This window comes from Asterias rubens, chromosome 8 (assembly GCF_902459465.1).
Source record: "Asterias rubens chromosome 8, eAstRub1.3, whole genome shotgun sequence".
Taxonomy (NCBI): Eukaryota; Metazoa; Echinodermata; class Asteroidea; order Forcipulatida; family Asteriidae; genus Asterias; species Asterias rubens.
This window is the reverse complement of record NC_047069.1, coordinates 20,413,555-20,426,080: the sequence shown is the minus strand read 5'-3', so window position 1 is coordinate 20,426,080 and position 12,526 is coordinate 20,413,555. Positions and strand designations below refer to the sequence as shown.

General features: G+C 37.4%; 1 protein-coding gene across 2 annotated transcripts in view; it reads right to left on the bottom strand.

Moving 5' to 3' along the window:
• The window catches only part of LOC117293302 (THO complex subunit 2-like), a 34,608-nt gene extending 22,766 nt beyond the window's left edge, over positions 1-11,842 (bottom strand). For both annotated transcript variants that reach the window (XM_033775550.1, XM_033775551.1), the window contains exons 1-9: positions 11,765-11,842; positions 4,472-4,539; positions 3,868-3,959; positions 3,256-3,307; positions 2,269-2,339; positions 1,686-1,810; positions 1,377-1,513; positions 600-760; positions 279-371 (exon numbers count right to left, since the gene is read on the bottom strand). In XM_033775550.1, coding sequence (XP_033631441.1) covers positions 279-371; positions 600-760; positions 1,377-1,513; positions 1,686-1,810; positions 2,269-2,339; positions 3,256-3,307; positions 3,868-3,959; positions 4,472-4,539; positions 11,765-11,829 — 864 coding nt within the window. In that variant the 5' untranslated portion in view covers positions 11,830-11,842. The remainder of the gene's footprint in view (positions 1-278; positions 372-599; positions 761-1,376; positions 1,514-1,685; positions 1,811-2,268; positions 2,340-3,255; positions 3,308-3,867; positions 3,960-4,471; positions 4,540-11,764) is intronic.
• Between the last annotated feature and the right edge of the window lie 684 nt (positions 11,843-12,526).

The window sequence follows — 12,526 nt, the reverse complement described above, 5'->3', positions numbered from 1 at the left end:
TCAATAAATATTGGTTGGGTCAATTTTTGCAGTCAGATTCTCTCCTGTGTTACTGTGCAGGGTCTATTTTAGGTGCTACATGAGATTAAACAGGCATCACATATTTGCGCTGCAATTTGACTCCCCAAAATTGGCAGAGCATGGGCACGTATGAAGTCAGTGCAAGGTGTGAGGTCAGTGCAAGGGGTCAATCAAGCAAGAGTTGGTGCAAAACATAAATGAACAACAAATTAATTTTGCCTGTGGGGAATTGCGCCAAATGTACAAAATATACTTACATGTGGGTACAGGTCATCCAAGTCCACTAGTTCATGTTGTAGAAGCAACGCAGCTACTTTCTGAAGAGAATCTGGTGTTGCAATGTTTTCTTCCTATTGACAAAATGAACATGGGAACAGTTCAGACGAGGAACATTTTTTTCTAGGATTAGCCTGTGTTTATGCTTAACAGCTTTATGTAATTAGGGCACCACTGGCTTTTATCATACTTTCGTCATGTCCCCTGTGTGCAAAAGCAATAAAGAAAACTGAACCTCATCATATCAAAACGGGAGACTATTTTAGGGATAATTTCAGTCTCATGTAACATCAATGACTTACCTTGTAGAAGTGAAACTTGAAGCCCAGAACGTGGCATATAGTCAGCGGTTCACACATGTAGTTCTGTAGTAACGGTACAAACAGTTGGTCCATCTGTGGGGAACATTCAAACGCCTCCAGGATGATGTCCAGGACACGGTTAGGATCCAGATCAAAGCAACCTGTCGACAATTAATGAATGAATGAATGAATGAATGAATCAAAAGTCATTTATAGAGGCACAGTTGAACAGTTTGAAAGCCTGCTGGAACAGGTGAGCCTTAAGGATTGTCTGGAATGAGGTGAGTGAGGTGCGATTCTAATTTGTACAGGAAGCTTATTCGACACTTTGGGGCCATATACGGAGAACGGTCTCTCTGCAAAAGTTTAATAGCTAGTTCTTGGCACAACAAAAATGGAGCAAGAGTCTTTGTTGAGATCTCAATTTGAGCATGCCCGTGATATATCCAGGAGCTCGTTTATGGTACACTTAATCCATCAGGATCATAATTTTGAAGATTAATTCTTTGAGAGATAGGAAGCCAATGTACAATGTAGGTTGGTTAACCTGTTAACATTCAATTACCAAAAATAACATCATCAACTAGTAAATAACCCACTGTTTTGATTTGTAAATAAGTCCATTTAGGTCTTGAAGGTACCATACTGTAGGTACAACCATTTTTTTAGTAAAATAATTCCCTCCGAAATGAAATCTCTGAAGAAAAAAAATGCTTACTGTCTGCAACCACTTTGTCTGATATTATTTGTCTAAAAGAGATAGGGAATTGTCCATACCTATAAGTGATTTGATACTTTCTAGTAGCTGTTCATGATTGCTTTGGGTCCCACATGAAAGCTGAGCTAGCTCCGCCCCTAGTTTGCTGTAACCTTCACTCTCTTCACGTAGGAGGTTGAACTTCTGCTGCTTGTAGCTATGGATAATAATAACAATAAAAACTAATTCAAGTACAGATTAGGTGAGTGTGTCTACGTTATTCATATATGCATGTCATAAGGAACCATTGCCTATAAGCTTTGCTTCTTAAAGACAGTGGACACTATCGGTAATTGTCGAAGACCAGTCTTCTCACTTGGTGTACTTACAACAGCTTTGTTTTAAGTCGTACGTATTTTTGACTGAAGGTTAGCTTGCTCTGGATGACTTTGATTTCTTCAAGTGTTTCATACTCCATGCGTTCCTTCAGCATGGACCCACTTAGAAAACTTTTCTGAGGATCAAAAAGAAAGGAAAAAGCGTCACAAGTCAGTGAGACAGAGTGTAAAATAACAAAGAATCCCAGACCAAATTTCATGGCTCTGTTTACCCTGCAGAACTTTTGCAGTAGCCACTTCTAAAAATCTGGAACGGTTTTGTTCATGCAGAAAGAATAATCCGCAATTTGAATTCACAATCTGAGAAACGTTTTTAAATGAAACGTTACTTGGATAGAACATTTCTTGAATCCCTCTCTCTGCAACTACATTCGTTCCTCAGAAGGGAATCCTTTCTCAAAATGTTTTCCGTTATCAACAGCTGCAGTGCTTCTTACTAAGTAAGTTTTTTATGGTCAGTAACATTTGTAGTAATTTCCAAAAATATACCCTCCCTTTAAATACTAAAGTTGTTGATTTAAATTCATTAAACAGTCTTCAATGTATTTGAATAAAAATATTTCTAACAACTTACAACACACAGCTTCAACAACTCAAATAGAATCTCCCTCTCTGATTTGGTCTCCAGACACACTGTTTCAATATCTGCAAAATAAACACACAAAAAAACCATTTTAAACCAGGAGAACAAAAACACTTCAAGTAATACACCACAAGGGAAACTGACCAGGGTAAATGGGTACCTGAAGGGATGTTGATGTTATAATTAACAAACATGTTCAAGATGGGCTTGGGTGCAAGTCCAGCCTGTGAGTGCGGAGCTGCCCTCCAAACAGCTGACTACATCACCAGTGACTGTGTTTATCACAGCTGCCTGGTGAGCAGTCCATATGAGCTAGACAGTCTGGCCACACAATGGCTAGTGACACCAATTGTATCATCTAAACAGTTTAATTAGCATGTATCAGCAACTTGTGTACACTGCTGGTGCTGCATCTTCCTAAGGAGTTGATATGGTTTCGGGAATGTTTAGGGCCTAATAAACAGGGGTAATAATGGTACAAGACTCTTTGCGGGGCCTTCTTGGCTTCATACAATAAACTCACATCAGGGTAAGAAGGCTTTTAACCAGTATAATTAAATGACCTTGGAGCCCCTCTTTGAAGGTGCTGGACACTATTGGTAATTACCCAAAATAATTGTTAGCATAAAAACTTACTGGGTAACGAGCAATGGAGAGCTGTTGATGATGGTATAAAACATTGTGATAAAACGGCTCCCTCTGAAGAAATGTAGTTTTTGAGAAAGGTAATTTATCACTCAAATAATAAAACACTTTAGGTCTGGGCATCTGAGAGCACACAAATATGTGCAACAAGTTTTTTTCCCCCCATTATTTTCTTAAAACTACAATGACCAACTGATGAAACATTTTCATGGATTTATTTTTTATGCATATATTGGGATACACAAATTGAGAAAACTAGTGTCCAGTGCCTTTATTGCCATTTTACCCTTTCAAAGAAGTGCCTGATTAGTGCATGGAAATTTGTTTACGTACCAATGATGCTGAATGTGTCTGCTATAAGGGAACCAATGCCGGCGTGCATGTGCTGCATAAACAAAAAACATACAAAATAATATAAAGTGTTTATGAGAAAGTAGAATCAGCTGTTGCAAATAACTTACCAACCATAACACCCAAGGTTATAAATGCAAAAAATTGTTAGTAGCCTGACGCGTCGACCCTAGCAGTCTTTCTCGAAAGTGTTTATGAAATAAAAACTCTGCTAATGGCTGCTCAGCGGGGGGCCATTCTGAGTAATCAATGTAAACAACAATTTAGATTTTGTTTCAAACTTGGACGAATTGGTCTTGAGAAATGAAAATCAAAATTCAGTTTTTGTTTAAACAAAATATACATAATCATTTACAAACAAATAAGATGAAACACCCAGCTGCCCAAGAGCACTCATTTATTTCCTGATTAAACTAGAAAGTGCTTTTTTAAAAAGGAAAAGCTATTGAAAACCCCTAATGTTGGAGATATCTGGTTCATTTGAGGCATTACTTTGTTCTTCAGTGTACAGATTATATTATGAAGCTATTCAATATTAAAAAAGCAAATTTTGGGGTGGTTGGGTTTTTTAAAGCCGATTGGAGAATAACTTACAGAAACATCAGCGAGAGCTGCTGTTGCGACGTCCGGTTTGAATGCCCCTTTGAGGCACTGCCAAATGATGCCATACAAAGCATCTCGTAATCCTGTAAAATAATCAGTGAGCACTATGTTAACAACAATGTGACTGGGGTACATTAAATAACAGAACTCATTTTCATCCACTGTCGATATCAACCTGCTAGGGTTTGACCTTAACTTTTCTTCTGTCTGAGACTTGCATGGCGAGTCAATTTTTCAAATAAAATCGTCAGCTCAGTATTGCAATATTATTCTCATATCAACCAAAAAGTCCTCAAGTAAAAAATGTGTATAAGTTTGAAAAAATGAATCAAAATCCACCCACAATTGCCAGATAATTACTTTGGATACCACTCTTGATCAATAAAATTGGTACCAAATTAGGCAAAAGCAATTTTAAGAAATACAAACAACCTGACAATGACCTTATATTCAATGCTTTCCAACACTGGTGAACTAGCCAGTCGAATCACTTGGATTGTGAATTTTGACTGTTCCTCAGGTATTTTAACTAGCATTTGGCCAGTGGACAACTGTCAAGGAGAACGCAGTGAGAGTTTAGAGGAAGTTGGTTTACCTTGAGAGTCAGCTGATACGATGCCATCATTCGTTGCCAGGGCAATCTGAGAGCGACACTGCTTTAAACTAAAAAGGAAAACACATATAAAGGAAAACAATGTATTTGTAAAAACAATTATGTACAAAGGTTCCCATTTGAAAATAATTTCAAAAGGTAAAATATGCTTCAAGAATCAGGATAATAAGAGAGAGCAGGGTCTAATAAAATGACACTGTTTACCGCAGAATTCTGCGCTTGTAAAGCCATGTAAAGCACATAATTCTTGGGACAAAAGCACAGAGTTCCGCTGTAGGCCTACCACTTAAATTGAACCAAGTGGTAATAATTTGATTTAGATTGCAACTTATGCAGTGTGGGGGAAGATAATAGAGTGAAAAGTATTATAATTTATTGTACAAATTAATAGATGCCAGGTAAACATAGTTAATTTTCAAATAAGCGATCAGTCACAAACGCACTGTTCATTTTTTAAAACTATTTATTCGAATCATCATACATGTTGTTTAAAAATATACTGAAATCTTTATGGTAAATAAATGAGTAAAGCCCGGTTCATACTTCCTGCGAATGCGAATGCTATACGAATGTTGACGTCACAAATTCGCAACGAAATTCGCATTGAGTTGAGTTGACCTCAACTCACTTGCGAGTATCGCTGCGAAAGGAGGGTTGTGGTGTGGCGTCAAGTTCACTTCAATTTCGCTTCGCATTCACATTCGCAGCAAGTATGAACCGGGCTTTAGGCGTTATAATATATGAAAGACAGGCACATTTGTACTGGAACATTTCAAAGGGCACCAAGGCAATAACCAAGGGGCATTGATACACATAAGAGTGATACATGTGCAAGTTAACTCTATGTAACTATAATTAAAAGGTAATTTACAGTACAGGATAACTTTATTTAACTATAATTAAAAGGTATTATACAGGATAAAGGAAAAACTTAATTGTTTAATTTTAGTCAGAAAGCTTACTGATTATGAAGTTCAAACTAAAACCAGTTTTTTCCTGTGAAATATTTCCCTCTGAAAAGAAAGTCATATTTGAGAAAATTATACCAGAAAACCTAAAATATACAACAGCTGATTTCGGAATTCAGGATATTTTTACATGCTGAAAAATTTGCATTTTTTTTTCTCACTCGACAAGTCCAAAGTATTTTCTTAAAAGATACTGAAAAAAAAGAAGAAAAAAAAAAGAGTTTCTAGATAAGGGGAAAAGCTTCTATATGAGTCCTGATTATAGCATCAAGTTAAAGCCATAACACACTTTTGGTACAGAAACAAAATTAAAAGTTCACAGATTTACAAATAACTCATAGGGTTTACAGAAGGCAATGGTGAAATACTTCTCTTGAAATATTATTCCATGAAATGCTTTACTTTTTGAAAAAACATTAAAACCATATCAACTCTTGATATCGAGAATTACAGAATTGTTTTAAACACATGTCATGACACGGCGAAACATGAGGAAACAAGGGTGAGTTTTTAAGTTATTTTCTCACGACTCCGATGACCGATTGAGCCTAAATTTTCACAGGTTTTTAATTTTATATAGAAGTTGTGATACACGAAGTGTGGGCTTTGGACAATACTGTTTACAGAAAGTGTCCAATGGCTTTAATGTCACATCTCAGAAAGCCTATTGACCAACAACACAGAGGCTAGTATGTTTGTAAACTTGCAGTTTGAAACTTTGTAGGGTGAAAATAAGGTGCGTTTTACAGTAACACCATGTGTAAATCTCTTTCTCCTAAAGACGATTAAAAGCATACTGCTTGAAATTGCGTATTGTCAACCATTGGTTCTTTTCAGAACAAATACTCAAAAAACAGATATACATGGTGCTACCACAAACCTCACCTACTTGCAGGATGCTCCCAACTCATAGAAGAATTTCCAAGTTTCATGTATCATGTTACAAAGCATTGGCTTATTTTGTACTTCACAGTTGCTAGTGTGGGTTGCGCTTCACAAGACAAATGTGCTTCTAGTGCCCATTCTTAATTAAATCATAACACCCCCAAAAACCATTAAAATCCAACCGCAAATGCATTTTGTTTGATTCCACTGGACTGAAGACTTCACAAGTAAAATATGAATGCTTTACGTGGTATTCGGCTTGCTTACAATCATCAGAGTCAACAGCGTTATGTTTGGTATGGTTTTGGATTTTGTTAGACCTTGTAAGTCACTCAAAGGAGTTGTGGTTCCATCGACTTTGGCTTACTGTGGCTGTTTGCTATAGCAGCAGTAATGCAGCATTGGCAGAGAGTATTCTAGTCAAAGTCATAGCCAAAGCCCTGCATTGGCACACAGTGGTCCAGTTGAAGCCACAGCCACTGTCATGTAAGGATGCAGCATTGACAGACAGTTGTGTAGTCAAAACCATAACCAAAGCCCTGCAAGGAGGAAGCATTGGCACACAATGGTCTAGTCAAAGCCATAGCCATGTAAGGATGTAGCATTGACAGAGTGGTCTAGTCAAAGCCACATCCTTGAAAGTATGCCAAATTTGCACAAACACTACATTGTCCAGCCAAAGCCAGAGCAAAAGCCCTGTAAAGATGCAGCTTTTGCATTCAAAGCCACTGCCAAAACCTTGAAATGATGTGCAGCAATGGCACACACATTGGTCTAGACACAGCCACAGCCCAGACATGATAGTTTAGCTTTGACACCCAGAGGTCTAGTCAAAAGCGGAAGCCCTGACATAGAGACAAACTCTGTAACTTGTGTGCCCCACCTCATAAAGCTTTTGAACACAAACAACTGCTTAGTAGAGAATAATTATGGTAACCAGAATCATGATATGAGCCCCCCCCCCCAAAAAAAAACAAACCAAAACATGCAAGGTATAGTTTTGCAGAGGAAACAACTTGCTTAAGCACTACTGCAAAACAGCATTATCAAATGGAGATTAGGACTTCTGCATTAGATCCGTCTTAGTTTGATTTTTACAGTTCTAACAAATATTAACAAATAATTTAAAGGAAACATAATAATGAGCAGGCTTATAACCTGATTTTTATGATAATAAAAATCATAATTACAGTACCCTCATTAAAATGATAAAATAAGCACATAATTTACAAATTTAAATAACAGCTACATCCTATACAAAGTCTCAACTTTCAGGCCAAGATGGAGGTGCCTTTTGCATACTATGGCTTTGCCCTCTGGAAGATGAAACTAAAGTGTAAGGTTTTATTCAGGTTTTGGTAAAAGGATGTCAAAATTTACTGGAAATCTAAAAATGGGTGTCCAAATTGTTCACTTATTATACATTCACATGTAAATCCACTGAAAAAACAAAGCTTGATTAGAAAAAAAATGAATATAAAACATTCTAGATTTAAAAAAAGGGTTACTTTTTAAACAAAGAAGTTTTTGTAAGGTTTTCACATGTATTAGTGAGAATGGTTTAAGACACTGGACACCTTTGGTAATAGCAAAGACCAGTTTTCTCACTTGGTGCATCTAAACATATGCACCAAATAACAAACCTGTGAAAATTTGAACTAAATTGGTCGTCGAAATTGCGAGATAATAATGGAAGAAAAAACACCCTTGCCGCACGAAATTGTGTGCTTTCAGATGCTTGATTTCGAGACCTCAAAATCTAATTCTGAGGTCTCAAAATCCAATTTAAATAATTTAGTGGAAAATTACTTCTTACTCGAAAACTACTTTACTTCAGATGGAGCCGTTTCTCACAATGTTTCATACTATCAACAGCTCTCCATTGCTTGTTACCAAGTACGTTTTTATGCTAACAATTATTGTGAGTAATTACCAATAGTGTCCAGTGCCTTTAACAACTTGTACAACCAGTTTTAAAGTTTCCATCATACAAAAAGTCTTAAAAAACATAAACACATAATTCTAAGAATTTGTTTGTTTTGTTTTATAAGAATCACGTTAAACTTGATAGTATATAATTTACAGAATATGCATTTTTGCCAGCTAATGGCCCAAATCCCCCATATCCTCTGACCTCTCCTATGTCACTCCACATCAAGTTGTTTGAACAAGATTTAAATGTCTGACTCAGTGATAAGCAACTGATATTAATTTTGTACACTGGACACTATTGATAACTGTCAAAGACCAGTCTTCTCACTTGGTGTAGCTCAACATATGCATAAAATAACAAACCTGTGAAAATTTGAGCTAAATTGGTCGTCGAAGTTGCGCGATAATGAAATAAAAAACACCCTTGTCACACGAAGTTGTGTGCTTTCAGATGGTTGATTTCGAGACCTCAAATTCTAAACTTGAGGTCTCGAAATCAAATTTGTGGAAAATTACTTCTTCCTTGAAAACTACGTCACTTCAGAGGGAGCTGTATCTCACAATGTTTTATTCTATCAACCTCTCCTCATTACTCATTACCAAGTGAGGTTTTTTGCTGATAATTATTTTGAGTAATTACCAATAGTGTCCACTGCCTTTAAATGATCCAGCTTACAACAGTTCAGCTTCTAAAACTAAACATCAACTAAACCATCCGAAGACCTTGTTTCAGTTCAGCATGCCCAGGGCAAACTTAAAACTTAAGCCTAGCCTCCAATTTATAAAAAAAAACAAAAAAAAACTGGGAAAAACCCTTCTCATTGTACCGAAGTACTTATGACAACAGAAAACATTTTTTGGGGTTGATTCAACAAACCATGCAAACTGAGAAAATCACAGACGCTACAGGTCAAACATGAAACAACTGCAAAGTAAAATTTGAAAGACGGCTTTGTGATCCCTCTTCACATTTTACACAAAACGTACCTGCCAGCATAATTTTGATTAAACCATTGATAAACAATGGCCTATTCCAAAACAAAACTAAGGTTGAATATGTACTTAGAAGTTGCCTTTTGGACTCTTTTGCCTTTTGGCCTCTTTGCCCTTTGCCTTATGTAATATTTCAATTTTAGCAAAATTAAACTCAAGTTAGTTTTTGCAACCTTTTGAATGTTGGAACACACACAAATAGCCAAAATTGTCACACACAAAAATAGGCACTACTTTCAGTGTGTCTCAGTCACTTAAAAATATTAGCAAATTTGTTTGTTCTTTGATTGTTTCGCTGGTTTCCCTCAGAATTCATAATCACATTAGACACCACTTTGCAGTTGTTTTGCATTCATGTTTCACATGACGTTGCCTTGTTGACACATTGAACATTTGAGCTGTAAAGAAATATCCAGTATCCATAATCATGTGTTTTCTGTCATGGTCAAACTGACACGAACACAGATCATGTACCTCGCATTAGTATCAGTGTAGCTGTGAGATTCAATTGCCCATTCAAACAATTCCCACAAAATGAAAGTGAAAATGAAAGAAACATCACATTTTTATGTCCCGACGGTTGTTGGTACTATCGACATCGAAGACAGGTTTCTTCCCGATTCATGGAGAAAACAAAGTACGTCCAAATTGCAAGAAGAGCGGAACGGTTCACTCATTTCATTACAAACTTAAGATGTTAGTCATTATGAGTTGGAGCATTGCATTCTGAAGATGCACAGTGTCATTGAGTTCATCTCTGAAGAGTGAATGACTTCTTTTCATTACTTTTTGTTTAGGGTGGGAAAAACAACGATGACAACAAAGTAATTCATTACTTTTAAGGTCAACATAATGATGCATGTAGTGAAGCTGATGAGATCTTCCAACCAACATGTACAATGTCTGAGGTTGGTTGAATCTTGTGGAGTTTCCATTTGAGTTTCCAAATAAAATGTTCTTGCTTTTATCAAGAGTGAATGATGATAAATTGGTACGGTGTGCCAGGGCAACGATGCTCAGGAATGATCTTTGACCTCATTTTGAAAGAGAGGGTAAGCCGAAAATCTTGAAGGGGGAGCGGGGGTGGGGGGATCATCCATGGAATGTGCTAAGCGAGCTGTAATGCAGATTATCTGACAATGTGGAAACGAGCTGAATGCACAAAACAGGAAGTGTGGGGGTGCTGTGTTTTAAAGTTGGGTACAATCTCAGTTGACAAAGCTCAGTTGGGTTGAAATTCTGGAACATGCAGGATAGGCAACAACAAGTTTCACAGATTTCAAACATCAGACTCAGAGTCATGGATGTATCTCTTCATCTCGTCCTTGCAGAGGTTTGGGGTGAAATAATTTTCACTGAAGAAGAATATTGACAAAAGCTGAAGCTTGATGTGTCAGTATGAGTATGTTGAGCCAACTTTTAACTTTTTAGTGTTCCTGGTGAAGTGTACGCTGACTTCCAACACAAAAATTTGATTGTTCATGGTAGAACTGTTGCAGATGTGGTCTGTTGTGTTGGTGTTCATCGGCCATCCTTGGATTCCTCTGTCTAGTGGAGTACGTGTGAAAATGGCAAGCATCAATGTGGTATTGGTGGTAGGCTAGATATGCCTACTTGTCATTTGTTTTGAGTTCATAGTCAATATTTGGTGGAGACAACTAGCTGATGCTGATACAAGGTGTCATCTGCCTTGTTGATGGGGGTAAACTTGCTGGTCTTGCATGACGATAACGATATCGACATGATGATAATGATATCGTGCCATACATACAACCAATGCTGCAGGATCTCATCATCTGGAACGTAGTCAGAAACTGAAGAATTTGCTTGCATCTCCGGATTTGCTGCTTTCCTTCTTGATCTAACTTAGCAGATTTGACGGCACTGACAGGAAAGTGCCAATTGGAGAACCACTCTTGATCTTTGTTGCGCTGGATTCATTCCACCTGCTGGTTTTTCTTGGTGGTCAGTGAGCGTGATGCGTGGCTTGGTGGTTCATGGCATGTAGATGTAATGGACGACGATGAAGCTTAGCTTGGCTTGCTCTTCTTGACATGCTTGGACGAAAAACAAGCCCTTCTTCTTTTCGTTGCAACCTTTTTTTCTGCTATTGCTCGCCATGTCGACCGACTTTTTCTCGACTCCATTTTCTAGATGAATCTTTCTAGCTTCCCTAGCTTGAGTGGTGGGAAGCTATCTCTCGATTGGTAACTTTCCTCCAACGATGCTGCATGTGCTGCCTGCCGTTCATAGTGAATGGACAACAGCCGGCCGTACTCACGTAATACCGCTGCTGCGACCTCGACCTCCCCACCAAACCACCGACGTGAGAAAGCTGAACAAGATCCGTCGACGTGAAACTACATTTCGGCTTCCAGATGAAAAACCTCTTTTTAATGAAATAACCTCTCCGTAAACACACATTTTCGAGCCAGATTCGTCTTGGCTTTTACAGCTATAAACAGGGTTGAAAAGTTCTTCAATTGATGAAACTTACAACTCATTACGGCCCGTTTTCTCCCAGGTTTTGCACAACTCTTCAATCTCCATAAACTGCGCCATCTTTGATCAAAAAAGTTCCCGGATGATTGACGTCACGGGCAATATCGACGGTGGCCGAAAGAGGACATCACAAGGACTAAATATGTAGCCGCATATGGGATCCCGCCACTGACCTATATATAATAGAGATCAGTGGATCCCGCAAGTGTTTTACCGTTTTCCATCTGGATCTGGTTCAATACTTCTGTTTACTGAAAAGGGAATCTGTATCTCCACTGAGCATGATCATACAGGGGCGTGTCAGTTTTGGAGGGGGGGGGGGGCAGGAAATGAGGTGAACAGTATTATCCCTTATTAATATCGAATGCTCCTCCTCCCCATTATTTTAAACACTAATTCTAGCATCAATGATTCTATAAGTCCTTTTCAGAGAAATTTTTTCCAAAAAGTAACATAAAACAATAAGAAAGAGAATAATTGAACATCAAAGAACAAAGAAATAAAACAACAAATTGATTTACATCACAACTTTTTTTTTTTTTATTCCTATAAAAATCCAGGAATATATAACATGTATAAAATATTCTTGTTAATTACAGAATTACATATGTTAATTTGATTATTTGAATAAGATTTTCCCAATCTTTATCTTATTTGTAAAAACACCACTTTTGTTTTTTGTAAAAGTATTAGCAGTTTTGATACTAGCAGGATTTTTGTCAACAGAATTGTTGTTAAAATTGTTTAAAGAAAAATC